Genomic DNA, 16,368 nt, shown 5'->3' on the forward strand with positions numbered 1-16,368 from the left:
GAGATTTTGGTGACAGTCTTACATGCTTTATTTGTAGCTCACGCATACATGCTATTACGTGGGACAGTGGGCAGGGGCAGGTGTTCACCAGTACCCCTTTTCCTCTGGTGCCCTCAGAAGCTTGCAGTGGAAGTCTCTGATTTCCTGACCTGGGTAGGCCCACTCCCAGGGGGGCAGGCTCAGGAGGTTCCCTGGGGGCCAGGCCCAGCTGGCTTCCCTAGACTCTGGCTGTGCAGGTTCCCACCCCTGTCCCGAGGGAATCTCAGCTACAGATTGTCCCTTGGAGTCACAAGGACACTCCTTAATGTCCTTGCCTGGTTTTTCTCCTCACCTGGGCATCTGTCTGCCAACTTGCATATTATTTAAGGCCCCTCCCTAGAGAGGGCAAGATGGACAGCAGTTTCTAGTCCCTTGTGGTTGGTACCCAGCAGCTGGTTAGAGCCTGGGGCAGGGAAGCTTCTATCTGAGGGGGGCAGTGGCTGGGAGAGGGGACAGCCTTCTCAGGCATCACCTGATGATCTTCCCAGGGGTAGGCCTGTTGAGAGACCAGGGATGTGACAAGTCAGTGGCCTGGGAAAAGATACACACACACACACACACACACACACACACACACACACACACTATGCAGCACTGAGCTTCTTCATTTTACAAACTTGGAAACTGAGGCCCGGAGGGGTCAGTGGATTTCTGGGGGGTAGTTAATAGTCGATCTAGGCTAAAAACAGGTCACGATGCCTTTGCCTCCATGCCAGGCCTTGGAGCCTTAGTCATCTGAGCCTGAGTCCTGACTTTCTTACAGGATAAACCTACCTGTTTCAGGGCTTGGGCTCTTGGGCAGATGTTGGGTTTTCCTTCTCTGGAAGTATGTCCTTCTCTGGAAGTATGTCCTGTCGCCCTCAGTGTTGTCCTGGTTCTCAGGCATGGCCCAGCCTTGAGTACCTCCACATCCCCATCCTGTCTCCAGGATTTTCTTGTCGGCTCACTCTCTGTATACAGGAGATCTGGAGACGGTGGTCACTTTACTGCTTCATAGTAGCAATGCCTGCTGATTGTTTCATGTTTGGCAGCTCACAAGGCACTTTTAATTTGTTCCTCAAAGAAGGCAGGGGGATGGAGACCGGCTATCCTGTTTAAATAATGAGGACACCAAAGCTGTTTCCATGCCCTAAGTCCTAGGATGCTGGGGGCAGAGTGCAGCTAGGACCTAGGAGCTCCTGCCTCTGTTACCTCCCGCTGCTCCTTTAGTCCTGGGTGCTGGTGGTGCTAATAGTGGGCATTTCTTGCCTGGAGGGCAAGGGATCAAGGTCAAGAAATGCCACTGCCCATCGTCACTACTGACTCCCACACACTGGAGCCTTCTGGAGGCAGGCATAGTGATTGATGGGGGTTTAAGGGAGTCATGCCATCTTTTTTAGCAGGGGTGGGAAGAGAGGTGGGAACAGCTTCTCCAGGTTCCAGGCAGGTGGGAGGCAGGGATAATTGAGGCTGGGGAGCAGAGCACATCTTGGCAAGAATCATCATCCCCGAGCAGTGGTCTGTGTGTCTGGTGGCCGAGCCTGAGCAGAGCCATGCAGGTAAAGACAAGGTGGGTGCAGCCTGGCAGCTGTCGGGATTCTTCCTGCTGCTTCGCCAAATACCAGCCCTGGGTGACCTTCTGAGATCTCCGCCAGTGAAGGGCAGGCAGGAACCCTGGGTTTGGGGGTTCTGCCATTGCTTCCCAAACCCTAATTCCCTCTTCTCTGGGAGTCGTGCCTCCTGGTTCTCCACGCTTGGCTGTTTTGTGTTCATGCTGCCTCTCTCTGGCTGATCTCATCAAGGCCCTGGCGAGGCACAAGATCAAGCAGGAACCTGGCCAAGAGGCCTGTTCAGTTCACTCTGCCCCTGAGTGTGAAGGCTCTGAGAAGGCCGCTGGTCACGAAGAAGACAGGGAGGAGGGTTGGGGTTGTCTTGTGGGGGAGAGACTGGGATAGGGAGAGGTCTGACCAATTTGTGGACTCAGTTTCTCCATCTGTGACATGGGGTGTGAAGAACCTCTGTGTCCCTTTATATCTCTGTAGTCTGCACTGGGAAGGCAAGAGAGATCACAGGAGGGAACCCATCTCTGCCAAGAAAGAGAAAGAGAGAAAGAGAGAGGAAGGGAACTCCCTGCCATGGCACTTGGGTTCAGGACCCAGGCACTCCCATCAGGCCTGCTATGGAGTGGGGGGGGTGGGTGCTGTCTTCCAGAGCCCCCCCCAGGCAGCAGTTCTTCACCATGTCTTACCCTGTTTCTCATCCACTTGCTCTGTCCCTCTCTGCAGCTTCTATTAACTCTCACACACCTCTCTCTTTTTTTGTACCTTCTGTCTCCCCTCCTCGCTCCCCAGTGCTACCCTCTGCAACTCTCTCCACTTCCCACTCACTAATATTGATTGCCCTCTAGGCGGTTTCCCTTCCTCTTCTCTCACAGCCACCAGCTCCTCCCTCCCTCCCTCTGGGACCGTACATTTTCTGCCTGCCCAGAGCTGTGTCAGTCTCTATTCCAGAGCCAGGGGCAGCTAAGAACGGGACAGAGGGGCAGGAGGACAAGGCTTGGGTGGGGTGGAGTGGGGGTAGGGGGGGGCTTTGCAGGCTGCCCTCTCTCCTCCCTCCCAGAGCCCTGTAGCACCTTGTAGCTTTCTCTTATGAAGGGCCTGGGGCCAATGGGGGTGGGGAGGTGGTCCTGGGTGCTGACAGCATTTGAGAGTGGCCTGCAGCACATGTGCAGCTCTTGGTAACAGGTTTTGCTCCAAGATGGAATTTGGCATCAATAGGCAGGAGCGAGTCCTCTCCTGCCTGGGTGCCCCACACTCCCTCCCCTTTCTCATTTCACCTCCTCCTTCCTTTTGCCCTTCCTTTTGGCCTTTCTTCACCACCTCTCCTCCCCACCCTACTATACTGTTTCTTTGGCTCCTTCCAGTTCCATCTCCACCTCCCTTCCTATCCTTTTTCTACCCTCTGGCTCCCCCCACACATCTCTTTCCTGGTCCTAACGGAACCCAGATTGATGTGGGTGCAGAGGTCACATCCAGATGAAGGCAAGGGAGACTCTCTGCACTTATCTCTTGGGCTATGACAGGTGCTTCCCAGAGGTCTCCAAAACTCTGCGGGGGGTGGGGGTGGGAGAGGGACAGATCTCAGTGAAGGGGCACCTAGAAGGGCTTTCTCAGCTGAACATAAGTGACCCAGGAAGGGTTTTGTACTACATGGGACACTCAGTGGACAGGTGTCCTGGAAACTTCGAGGAGGGAGAGGTTGAGGCTGGGGGAGGGGCGGGGGAGTGGAGAGAGGGAGGATTGGAGAAGTTCAGGGGTGTGCAGGGGGTAGGGGAGCACCCTTTTGGGTAGGTGGTGAGAAGACTGTGTGTGTGTGTGTGTGTGTGTGTGTGTGTGTGACCTGACTCACTCTTGGGTACCTTTGAGGCTCTGGGTCATTGTTTTTGGAGGGTGAGCTGGGAGGAGGTGGCTGTGTGTATGTTGGCTGTTCATCCCCTGTGGCCAAACATGTATGTGTGCACGCTCATGTGCCTCTGTGCATGTTCACACCCCGTGCCCCTCCCCCGAGCTGCATGTGAGTCCGTGTGCCAGTGCCTGTGAGCACATGTGTGCATGTATGTGTCTGAGCCGACGTGTGCCTGCGCGCTCACTGGCGCCTGTGTGGGCACGTGGGTGGCTCCATACCCGTCCACATCCTAGCGTGCAAGTGTGTTCCGAGGGGTGCGTGCAGAGGTGGCCGCGGCCACATCCCTGCGCGCCGGACCCGAGAGCACTACTGGGGTGCGTCCAGGTGCGGGAGAAGGGAAGGTGGAGGAAGGGAGCTCGCCTCCCTCGCTCGCCTCGGTCGCGTTCAATTATTCAGCAGGGCCCCTTCTCCGGGGCGGGGAGCGCGCGCGCCCGGGCGCGGGGGAGGGGCGGGCGCGCGCCGAGGAGAGGCGAGCGCAGAGCGGGCTAGCCAGGTGCCGCGCGGCAGAGCTGCCCAGCGCCGCCCGCAGCTCGGGAGCCGCTCGGGTCCCTCCGCCCTGCACCCCCCCTCCCGCGCTCCGTCTCCCCTCCCCTCTCCACTGCTCGCCTCTCCTCCCTCCCCAGCTCCCTCCCTCCCTCTCCCTTCCAGCCCTCAGCCTCTGCAGCAACACTCCGCTGCCTCCATCTCTCCGCCGGAATCTCGCAGGCTCGCGCCTCTCCTCTGCTCAGCCCCGCTCCCCTCCCCTCCCCTCCTCTCCTCTCCTCTCCTCTCCTCTCCTCTCCTCTCCTCTCCTCTCCTCTCCTCTCCTCTCCTCTCCTCTCCTCTCCTCTCCTCTCCTGCCTTCATTCCTCCCTCACCCGGATTTGCTTCCCTCCTCCCTTCTCCTCCCCCCCGGCGCCCCCCCCTCGGCCGCTCCCTCCTTTCCCCGGGCCTCCGTCGGGCGGCCGCGGCATCGGCGGCGCGGCCGGCCCTGGTCTCCGTCGGTCTCCCGCGTCTCCCCCCCGGGCCCCCTCCTCCCCCGGCTCGGTTTTTCCGCAGGATTTCCCCCCGCTCTGCCATCCCTGCCTGGCCCCCGCGCCTCCCCTGCCTCTCCGCCCGGCACCATGCCCCCTCCCCCGGGCGCTCCCCCGGGTTTCTGACGGCCCCCTGCGCCGCTCCGACCCCGCCGAGATGCGGGCGGACCCTTAGCTCCTTGGGATGGACCCAGGCGTCCTGGATCTTGGCGTTGCCGCTGCGCGGACCTCGGATTCCCCGGCGGGATCCGGTTGATTTCGTTGGCTCCGGACCGAGGCTTGGGCTCTTGGTTTTCCTTCTCTTCACCCCCTACCCCCCTCCCGGGGCTCGGAGCCGGAGGGGGGCTTCGCGGGGCCGCGCCGCCCCGCGTCCCCGCCCCCGGCCATGGGGCTGTGAGGCGGCCGCCCCCGGGCCGAAATGCCCCCCGGGGGGAGCGGGCAGGGGGGGTGCCCGCGCCGCCCCCCCGCCCTGGCCGGGCCCCTGACGCCGCCGCCGCCACCTCTGCTGCCGCCGCCGCCGTTGCTCCTGCTGCTGCTGCTGCTGCTGCTGGGGGCGGCCGAGGGGGCCCGGGTTTCCTCCAGCCTCAGCACCACCCACCACGTCCACCACTTCCACAGCAAGCACGGCACCGTGCCCATCGCCATCAACCGCATGCCCTTCCTCACCCGCGGCGGGCACGGTAAGTGGCGCTGCCGCGGCCGGCCGGCCCCCCCGCGCCCCCCCTTCCCGGGCCTCCCGTGCGCGCGGCCCCGGCCCCGCGGGCCGCACCCGGCTTGTGCGCGCCCGGCCCGGCCCCTCGGCTTTGCGGGCCCGCGCTCCCTCACCTACCGTCTCCTGCTCCCATCTTCTCAGCCCCACCCTCGCTTCTCCCGCAGCCCCTTCCTTCTTCGACCTCGGCAATCTGCCTCCATCACTCATTTCTTGCCTCTCCTTCACCTCCTTCTCCCCATCTCAGGGTTGTCATCACCTTCCTGTTTCCGCCCCCATCACCTCCCCATTCCGTCCTGTCATCCTCTGTCCAGCTCCCCTCTGCCCCGTGTCTCTTACCTTCCTCATCTCCTTCATCTCTGCCACCTTACCTCCACCTCTGCCTCTCCCTACCTTCCCGGCTGGTCTAGCATCTCTGTGCCTCCCACCCCTGCAGGGGTGCTCCCCTCTATCCCTTCTGTCCCCACTGCCTGACATGTCCCATCTCTTCCTCTTTCACCTCTGGCCCTCCAGCAACCTTCCCTTCTTCCTTCTTCCTGCTCCTGCCTTTCCATCACCTCCCAAACAAGCAGCTCCCTCCACCGTCCCAGCCCTCTCCCAGCCTCCTTTCTCCTTTGCATGCCCCTTAATCTCTGCCAGGCCTTCAACTCTGACCCCCAGCATCTCTCACCTCTGCAGCCCTATTGCTTGGAGCTTCCGAGCCCCCATCCCGGGCTCCCCATCACCTTCCAACTCAGGCTTCCTGTAATCTCCCAGCCCAACCTCCTCACCACCCCTCATCTCAATCTCTCCCTCACCTTCGTCCCAATCTCCCTGTCACCAAATCACTTGTGGTGTCAGTCCTCTAGCATTTTCCACTTACTGTCACCTCTTGTCTCAGCCCCTCATAACCTTCCACCTCAAAACCTCCTTCACCTTCCCTCTCAGACCACATCATCTTCCATTTCCAACCTTCTATCACTTCTTGTTTCAGCCCCGGTATCACCTCCTGTCTCAGCCCCCTCATCACTTCATAGCTTTAGCCCCGAGGTTCTCTGCGTCATATTTCTACCTGTGTACCTGCCACCTGCCATCTCTGTACCCCTGGGTCTCTGTGGCCCATCACTTCCTGTCAGTGCACCCCATAACTTCTAGTCTGTGCCATCTCCATCATCTCCTTGTCCAGCCGTCTTCCCATTTCACCTCATTTCCGTACCAGACCCCCTCACTTCCCATCTCAGGCCCTCCTTCATTTCATATTCTCAGACCTCCTGTCACCTCCTATCCCAGGGGCCCATCACCCCCTGTTTTAGCCCACTCATCACTTCCCTTCCCTGTGCCTTGCCATCCCTGTCCATAGGGGACCCCCACCACCTCCATCTCTGTACCTCTCTCACCTTCCGCTTTGTCACCTCCATCACCTCCCATCTTTGTACCTCATTTGCCTCCCAGACCTGTCCCTGCCACCACTGCCTGTCTTGACTCCCATGGTGTCCTGGCATCTCCAAGCTTCCATCATCACCTTTTATCTTGACTCTTACTGTGTTGTCACCAGCTCTCACGCTGGACCCTCATCACCTCGCATTTCTGTGCCTTCCATCACTTCCCATTCATGCCCGTCCATCACCTCTTTTTTTTTTTTTTTTAACTCCACTTTTGTCCCTCCCTCACCTTCCATGCCTGTATCTTCCTCATTTCCCAGCCATGCTCCTCAGGGCCTACTGTGTCTGCGCTCACCTCTGCCTCTCCTGTGCTGCTCTGCTTCTGTCCATCCTTGCTTTCCAACCTTTGCCCCCGTGTCCCTTCCAGTCTTCTCAGCCCCTTTCTATGCTCCCTTGTTCTCCTACTTCATCTTTAGCTCATTTTCCATGCCTGTGTGCTGTCTTCCTCCACTTCCCATGAGTGGCCCCTTCCCAGCATCCTCTCCATTGCTTTCTTCTCTCTTCCCCAGCAGAGGGTCCCTGCGTTCACCTCCATCCGGTCCCTGAAGGGGTCTCGCTCTTCCTCCACTTCCCAAGCCCATACCTTCTTGAGCGCTCTCGATTCCCTTTTTCTTTACATGAGCTCTCTGGCCCTTTGTGCCTTCATCTCTCCTCTTCAATGCCCCCTCAAGCTCCCTAGAGTCCCAGTGTTGCTCTTAAAAGGGCCCACATAGGACACAGGCCTTCTGGGCACTGAGGCAAGGGACAGAAAGGTGAGATAAAGAAGGGGAGGTGGGGATATTGGGGGAAAGTGTGCGGGGGCGGGGGGGTAGAGGGCCAGAGGTGAAAGAGGAAGGGACCCAGAGAGGAGCTGGCCCAGGGTTGGTGAGCAGATTGGAAGGAGGGGCCTTCCTCAGAGCTGAGTGGCACAGGGAGGCTCAGTGAAGGAGCTAAAGAGCTGGGAGACCAGGAGAGAAAATGGAGGAGAGAGCATGGGGGGAAGTATGTGTGTATGGAATGTTGATGTTGGGGTTGCCTCCGAGATGGCCACCCCTTTGCTGTGCAGCAGAGAAGAACAGCCCCAAGAGGGCTCATGGCTGCCCAGTGGCACATGGCAGCAGTGGGGGATCAGGAGGGCGCTGTAGGACAGTGATGGAAGGTAGTGGGAGCCTGAAGAAAGGAGCTGGGGAGGGTCAGGCAAATGAGTGGATGGAAGAGGGTCAAAGGACAGGTAGAAGAGGAGGGAGGAGGCCATCTGTTCTGGCTGACCCCCTCCCACCTCTGCTTACCTAATCATGAGGACAGAGGTGAAAGGATGGGCTTCTCTTGGGACCCCATGCTTGGCTAGAGGAAGAGGCCAGCTTTGGAGAGCTTTCTAGGCCAGGGGAGATCCTTCCCTGCCCCAACATCTCCCTAGCATCCCCCATTGAGAGGGAGCATCTCCTGTAATCGCTTCTTCACTTCCCTTCCCCTGGCTTCTTTCTCCCTCTATTTCTCTTTGCCTTCCTTCCCTTCTTCTCTTCTCTTCTTTCTTCCATTTGCCTTCCATCCCCAACCCCTCCTGTTACATAATATCCCTACAGACCTGCCAGACACCCATTGACACCCTTGCACCGGTTGTCAGTCTGGTCATGGGGGACCAGTACACCTGAGTCCTAAAAATGCCCCACGGGGGTGCCACTCTCTTGGTCGTTGGCCCCGATTCCCATTCTAGAGCCTCAGCTCCCGCCCTTCATTTGTGCTACTCCCTGAAGCCAGGGTGGTGGGATCAACTCTAACCTTAGTTCTGAGTCAGTAGCTTCTAGGGGTTCTGGATTTATCACTCCAGCTTGCTTAGAAAGGGACTAGCATTGATTCCGATTCTGAAAATGGGCGTGTTAACTTGGCCTTCTGACTGGATGATTTATGGCCAAGAATGGGCATAAGAATCAAGAGGATATTGTTCTGGGATTCTAGATCAAGAGAGCTGAGCCCAGGGATATGGACCTGTGGAGATCCCCCTGGGTTATGGAGGTCTGTATTCAAAGAGCCGGTATGGGCTGTGGGCACCCAGGACCATGGCTTTTCTGAATTGTACAGGACATTTTATCCTCTTATGATTCTAGACCTACCAGAAGGGTTTTGTCATGGCTTCTGGTGCTGCGGGGAGACAGGCAGAGGGTTTGCACATGTAGTTTCAACCACAGGGGCATCACTGCATGTGGTTTTTTTTTTTTTTTTTTTTTTTTTTTTTACATAGAATGAGTTTATTGTTTGGGTCTGGGTTAGCCAACCATATTAATGGTTGGTTGTTTTTTTTTTTTCTAGAATGCAGGTGTGTGGGAACTGTATGGAAGATTCTTGATCATTTAGTGTTTTATTGGATCAATGAATTTCTGGGTCCAGAAGGCCCAGACCATGTTGGGTGTGGACAGAAGGTGCCATTCCTGGGCCGTTGGTGGTCGGCACCTGGGCAGGTGGCATCTTGTGTGCAGCCAGAGGCTCTCTTGCCTTGGGCTTCAGGGTTGTGTGCTGCCCCCCCTCCCCCATTGTGCACAAAGTGGTTCACTAGCTACATGGGGAGGTCAAAGACGGTGGGTCTGGGCCATCCTGGAGTAACATTCTGAGCCTTGGCTTAGGTCCCTTCTCCAGAGCCCTTTCCTGGAAAGGAAATTGTGGCTCCTTGTCTCTGCGCCCCAGGGAGTCTAGTGGCCAGGGGTGGAGAGGACAGGTTGCTGGGGGTGGGGTGGTGGTTGTTGGGAGTTACCTCTGGCGGTGGGGGGTCCAGCCTGGTAGCCACCGGGAGGGACCTGACAGATCCCCACCCCCCTCCCCATCCCCCTGCCCACCCCCCTCCCCCCACCAGGCGGCAGCGCCTCCCTGGCAGGAGAAATGTCTCCCCAGGGTAATTACTGCTGCCCCAGTCCAATAAGCCATTCAGCCCCTGTGGTCCAAGACGCATCTCCCCACCCGATTCCCCCACAGTGTAATAAATGCCCTTAGGCTTTCACAGGCCCACCCCGTGTCATAAACTGCCTGCAGTGTTAGAACAGCAGGGTAATAAACCCCGGGGGAAGCCTGGTGGAGCAGGGCCTGGGCAGGGACCGGGGGCGGGGACGTGTGGCCCCTGCCCTCGCTGCTGGCCAAGGCCTGTCTTTGTGCGCTCACCGCCATGTTTGCCGGCTGCCTCGTGTCTCCTCTCGGAGAGTTCCTCTCCACGCTGGGTCTTTGTGTGTGGCCGGGTGTGTTGTCACCTGTGTGTGGGTGTGGGGTCTCCTGTGGGGCCTGCGGCCCGGATGCCGGTGGGACCACTGATCCTGGAGGCCTCACTGCCCTGTGGGGTATGGGGCTGGCCTGCTGCTCAGGCCTGCTCTGGGCTCAGGCAGGGTTCTCTTCTCTCCAAGGTGACGTGCTGCCTGGGTTTCTCGGGTGGGGAAGTGAGGAGAAATGGCCTCCTTTCCCTTTGACCTGGGAGGTTTGGGAGCAGGACCCATAGAAATGGGGTTCCATGGGTCTGAGGGACCAAGAAACCCGGTAAGCCCCCTCCTCCGTCTGACTGGGGGAGGGGGCTGGAGCATGTGGGGTGAAGAGGCAGGGAAGGGGGCTGTGTGGTAGAAGGTCAGCAGTCTCAGTTCCCCTGGCCCTCCCCACCCCCCAAATTTGGACTTGCAGCTTGTGAGTAGAGGGGGAAGGGAGGACCCTGGGTATTATGGTTGCCATGGAAACAGCCGGTTTTCCAGAGTGCTGCAGTGTTGGGAGTGGAGAGGCTGTAGGGGCTGAGGCCTACTCTGCTCCTGGCCGGCAGGCCCGCCCCTTTCAGACAAGTGACCTGCCTGGGGTGGGGGTGTGGCTCACTGTGTACCCTGCCTCCAGCCAGCTCTCCACCCTAATCTGGGGGCCCCATCCTGAGGGTTCTGCCTCACCAGGGGCCTCCAGGGCCCCAAAGTATAAAGGATTCCTCGTCTGAGGGGGCGGGGCCAAGCTCCTCCTGTCTGCTGAGGGTGCTTCCCATTGACAGCAGTATTGAGATGTCAGTAGACATCAAGGTGGTTCTTTCCGGCCTGCTCTGCCCTGCCCTGGGCACTGGGGTCATCTCCTCTCTCTGGCTAGATCTGGGGAGATGGAGGGTGTTGATGACAAGTGCCTTGGAGAACAGCTCTTGTTCCCCCCAGCCCCGAACCCCTGCTGGCCTCATGGCCTCTCTGGGACCTGGGCAACAGTCTTCCCTTTTCTCCTTCAGGGGCCTAGGAGCTTCCTGGGGTAGAGCCCGCTGATTGTCCCAACTGCACCAGGGCTCCTAGTCCCTGGGGTGAGAGGCCCCAGGGTGCTTGAGGTGCCCAGCCCTATTGTTACCAGCTGGGCTGCCATCTTGACGGAGCAAGATGCTTCGGGCCTCAGGCCCTCCTGGAGCCTGGCTTCCCTGACCCAGGGCTTTCCATCCTACCCCTGAGTTCTCCTACTCCTTCCCAGCCTACCTCAGGCTTTTGCCCTCAGCCCCCCACCTGCCTTTCTCTCTGGATAAATCCTCCCCTGAACTCCTCTCCCCCAAGAAGTGCTTTGAGAGGAGTTGTTAGTGGCAAATTATTTAATTAAGTATTTTATGAATCTCATCTCCTCCATTTATGTTCTAAAGAATGGAAGATTGTTCTCTTCCTTCTCTGAAGGCCCCAGATTACTAGTCCTCTAGGCCTCCCAGACAATGAATGTTTCCTTCCCGGAAACTGGGTGACTGGCCCCTCACCCCCCACACCTGCCATTGTCTCCCCCTACCCACCCCCCTGCAGCCCAGTCACCGCAGGAGGGAACCTGGCGACTAATGGGGTTTATTTTGGGGCTGAGATCGTTAGGGACCTCACACCGCCCCCGGCTGCCGGATGGAGGAGCCTGAGAGGGGGAGGGAGGCTGGAGTGGGGGAGGGCAGGGAGAGGGAGCCTTCATCCCTGGCTCTGAGTTCTCCCACTTTCTCTCACCTACACCCCCCTCTGTCCATCTGTCTCTGTGCCTCCTTCCTCCTCTGGCTGTCAAGTCTCTGTTCCGTACCCACCCCGCCCCCTGCCCCAGCCCCAATATCTCTCTCTTCTTTGCTGGGTAAGGCTCCAGGCAACCCCTCTCTGGGGACCTAGGCAGCCCCTTAATTGGGAGTGGAAACAAGGAGTCCTGGCCACACTGGGACCAGGATTTCCAGGGGCTTGGGAGTGGGTGGGGGTAGGTGGTGGAAGGGTGCCAGCCTGTGGGCTATGAGTCAGAGCTGAACACAGCCCCTGCGCCTCTCGCCATTGCCTGGGGCTCCTTGGCTTTGGTGCCTGTTCAGCTTGGGCTCATAGGAGCACACACCTCAAATCTGTCACCTCTGCCAGCCCTGGGAGAAGTTGAGCTGAGCGGGCCCGGGCCCCCTGGGTCCTGCCTGCCCTCCGTCCACTTCCCGGTCCCCTTGCAGTCTCTCCCTGGGCTCTCTCTCTGTGCCACTCTCTCTATTGCCTCTCTGTTTTGCTGTAATTAAAGCTAGAATTCTTGATGAGGCAGCTACATCTGTCTGTGCGCGTGCACGGGCTCTCAGCCGGGCACCCGCCTGCCAACTGTTCCTGAGGACTGCAGGGCCTGGTGGCTGCTGTAGGTATCACAGCTGAAGCCTGGTGGCCCTGTGCAGCCCTGAGGACCTGCTAACTTCACTCACCTGAAGTCATATCTCCCTTTCTCTTTTCTCTTTGCAGCCGGGACCACATACATCTTTGGGAAGGGGGGAGCACTCATCACCTACACGTGGCCCCCCAATGACCGGCCCAGTACGAGGATGGACCGCCTGGCCGTGGGCTTCAGCACGCACCAGCGGAGTGCTGTGCTGGTACGGGTGGACAGTGCCTCCGGCCTCGGAGACTACTTGCAACTGCACATCGTAAGGATCTAGGGTCCTGGCCCCTGCCCCTCCTCCCCGCCCTCTAGTCTTCCTACCCTAGATCTACTCAGTCCCCTCATTGCCATGGAATCAGCACCTCACATCTTCTCTCATGTTTCCCCCAATTCCTGGAGGGCCCTCTGAGACCCTCTCCCTTCCTGTTGTCCATTCTCAGAGCCACCCTAGCTGATGTGAAGCTCCCCACATCCTGACTCCATCTCCAGGTCATCTCCTGACCTTCCTGAACAGAGGGCTACTTGAGACTTCTAGGCCATTCTCCTGCAGCCCATGAAACATCCCCACATTGCAACTGCCCTGGGCTGCTGCCTGCCCACTGCTAGACCTATGGCAGCCCGCTGTGGCCTGCACCGATTCTTGCCCTGCTTCTTCATATGCCCCTGCCCCAGAGCAATCCATGCTTGCTTCTGCACCTTGCCTGTAGATCCTGCTGCTGCCTGTGCTCTGCCCTTAACCTCTGTTCCCATGACCTTTGCCCTCCCAGCAGCCCCTTTACCCTACCTCCCCTCTACCTTCCCTGGCCATGCTCACTCCTCTCTGACCTCTTGGCCCAGTCGTACATCCCCACCCTGGCCTCCTGTCCCACTTGGCCATGCCTTTTTTTGCCCAGCTCCCCTCCTCAACCTCTGCTTCTTTCCAGTGCCTCCCTCTGGGCCTCCTACCAAACCTGCCCCTATCTGCCCTACCCACCCTACTGCCCTACACACCATATCCCCTGTCCGCTCTACCTGCCATATCCACCATTCTTGCCATACATTTCATACCCTCCTAGCCGCCATACCCCCTACCCACCCTACCTGCCATACCCACTATTTTTGCAATACACCTCTGCCCTCCATATCCCCCTCCCCACCACTACACACCATACCCCTCTGCCCGCTATACCCCCTTACCCACCATACACCTTACACACCCTACCTGCCATACTGACCATTCTTGGCACACCCCTCTACTCAGTCCCCTCATTGCTATGGAATCAGCACCTCACATCTCTCATACCGGCCATACCCCCTTTCCATCATACCATGCCCTAACCACACCCCCCACCTGCCATACTCACAGCTCCTCTCCGTTTTCATCCTAACTCTGTCTTCAGGCAGCCCCTTTTCTTCCTTGACCCCTTCCCCATTTCTAGTCCTACCCCACAGCCTTCCCAACAGCCTCTGGCCTTGGTCTGTTTCATTTCTGCACTTAGCCTCTCCCCTGCCCCATCCCCATGGCCTTAACCCCTGGGCCTCTGACCTCAATCTCATATCCACCTGTAAGTCCCCTTACAACCCTTTCCTCTCGCTGCCCGCATCCTGCATGCTGACCCTGGCCAGGACCCCTGAGCTGGGGGTTCGAGTAGGGCGACCAGGCTCTATGTGCTAGAAAGGTCTGGGTGGGGGGTCCTGGGCTTTAAGGGGACCTTGGAAGTATGTTTGTGTTCTGGTCCCTCCTCATCTGATTGGACTGTGGCTACTGGCCCCTCCTTGCACATTAACTTTCTGGGGTACCCTGCACATCCCTCCCCCAACACCAGGGAGCAAAGGAAGGAGGTGTGAGATGTCCTGTGGGCTGAGTGGAGCTGGAGTGGGAGCAGCAGCCGCTGGGTGCTGGATGGGGGAGGCCAGGCAGAGAAGCATGTAGGGAAGGGGTGAGGAGGGATGAGTAGGGCCTGGGGAGAATGCCTGGAAGGTTTGTGCCAGTGTGAGCAGGATAGTGTCCCCGGCTGGATGTGAGAGACCATGGCCATGGACAGCACACGTGACTGTGTGAGACATGTGGGGCCAGGTGCATACTGACGGTGTTGGGAGTGACGGGGGACCTTGGGGGACCATGGGGGACAGGCTCTCGGCCTCTGATCACATGTGTTGCTCCATGTTTGCCCTTCCCAGGGGAGTATGGTACTTGCTGTTACTCCAGTCTCCTGACCCTGTGGCAGGTGTGGCTGTGTCTCCATGGCCTTCTCTGCGAGTTAAGGCTGTGTTCTCTCTCTAGACAGTCATGAGGAGCCAGGTGTGGCTTCGGAGCTGCTGGCCTGGGTTTGAGTCTCAGCTCTGCCACTTCCTTGCTCTGTCCTCGTGCAGTCACGCTGTGAGCCTCAGTGTCCCCTTTTGAGGCCCGATAATAGGATGGCAAGAGGACAAAGGGAGTCTGTGAGGTTTCAAGGACACTGTGTGTGTAAAGCCTCGGGACACGGCCCAGCCGACAGGAAGCACTCAGTGTCAGCCTACACCCTGATCATCTGTGATTCGAGCCAGACGTGTCCATCTGCCTATGTTCTGGAACTGCCTCTTTGACCAGTCCTGTGTGTCTTTGTGCCTGCAGGGTTAGGGGACAGGGTTTCTGAGCACTGAAGAGACAGCATGGGGGCTCAGGGTGCAGGGAGAAAGGACCCACAGTCCTCACCTGGCACAGGCTTGTGGAGGAATGTGGCCTGGTGCCTGGTGTTGCTGAGGGCTGGGGTGGGGTGCCTGACCTTGATGGGGAGCCTGATGAGGGTGGGGACCCTGGGGAGAGTGTGGGAGCCACAGGAGAGGCCAGCTGTGAGGGAAGAGTAGGGCCCAGCCAGGTTGAAGCCCCTGGGGGGCAGCCCCCAAGCCCTTCCTCTCCTGGTGACACACTAGCTCCCACCGCCGCGTCATTAGCAGCTCTCAGAGAGTGGGGAGGCGGCAGCAAAATAAGAGAAAAGCAATTTGACGTTTCTAATAAAGCGTCGCTCCACTTTGCCAAATTAATTTTGACTCCCATAATTATTTGCTGTAGGAGCGGCCGCGTTCTCCCCACCGCCGCCTAATGAGGTAATTGGGGAATTAGGAATTAATGACTTTAACAGAAGTGACAACTGACTTCACGTTGGGAGCAGCTCTGGGAACTGCCTCTCCCCCGGAGCGTATGGCTCTGAGCTCAGCTGCCTCCTAGGAAACCCAGGGGTCCTGCCTTCCAGTCACCCTGGCCAGCCCTCTGGCACCCCAGGTCCCAGGCAGCCTCTACTCCTTGACCACCATCACTGCCTGGCCCGAGCCTCATCGGTTGAAACCCTCAGAGGTGTCTAAGGGACTGATGCTATTCTGGGGTGATGTTATTGCTAATAATAGTACTGAGGAGCTTCAGCTCTTTTCCTCATGAGCACGTGATCATCCCGTCTCCCTGGGATGTTGTCAGTCTGTGGGTGGTGGGTGTGTGGGGCTTGCGAGTACTCTTTGTTAGGCGAGCCCAGCCTCAGTTTCCCTGAGGAGAGATGCTGCATTGTGTGTATATGACTCTGTGTGTGTGTGTGTGTGTGTGTGTGTGTGTGGCCTTCCCAGGTTCTAGGAAGGGGAGAACTGGATCCAGAAGTGAGGAAGGGAGTGGGCCTGGATCTCCAAGTGAGCCACAGCTGCCCACCTTGTGCCTAGCTCTTTGCAAAACCCTAACCCCCACCTCATCTGTGAGCCCCCCATCCCCATCCTCAGTGGCAGGTTCTTGGCTCTGCTGGATGCAGGAGTTGTTAGTGGAATGGGCCCTAATGCCCAGGCTGGACTGGGGTAGTCTTTCAGGAAGACCCCAGGAGTGTGTGTGTGTATGCTCTAGGGATCTGGGTCCCATAACTGTGTGTGATTCAGGGGGCCTAAGGGAGCCTGTGTGGGTGTCTGTCCTGTGTGGAGGAGAGGCATAGAGGGCTAGGGGGCTCAGTCCAGGAGTGCTGCCAAGAAGTGCAGGGGAATGGAATAGGGGCCCAGGTTTAGGGCCTCCTGGGCCTTCCCCTGGCTTCTTTTGATGTCTTTGGCCCCTCAGGTAGATTGGCCTCAGTAGCTGCTCAGATTATCCCCTGGCCATCTCCCCAGACTAGTGGGCAAGGGAGAGAGAACACTGGCTTTGGAGTCAGGCCAACTGGGGTTCAAATCAGGG

The 16,368-nt window shown here is 58.4% G+C and overlaps 1 protein-coding gene across 17 annotated transcripts in view; it reads left to right on the forward strand.

The window, feature by feature from the left end:
• The window catches only part of NRXN2 (neurexin 2), a 97,368-nt gene that overhangs the window by 56,070 nt on the left and 24,930 nt on the right, over positions 1-16,368 (forward strand). For 13 of the 17 annotated variants that reach the window (XM_055311479.1, XM_055311548.1, XM_055311524.1 and 10 more), the window contains one exon: positions 12,296-12,477. In XM_055311479.1, the coding sequence (XP_055167454.1) occupies positions 12,296-12,477 (182 nt within the window). Of the gene's footprint in view, positions 1-4,072; positions 5,177-12,295; positions 12,478-16,368 lie in introns of those variants that run through there. The other 4 variants (XM_055311573.1, XM_055311589.1, XM_055311581.1 and 1 more) reach the window with 1 other exon arrangement.

Source organism: Nyctereutes procyonoides, unplaced genomic scaffold, assembly GCF_905146905.1.
Source record: "Nyctereutes procyonoides isolate TBG_1078 unplaced genomic scaffold, NYPRO_anot_genome, whole genome shotgun sequence".
Taxonomy (NCBI): domain Eukaryota; kingdom Metazoa; phylum Chordata; class Mammalia; order Carnivora; family Canidae; genus Nyctereutes; species Nyctereutes procyonoides.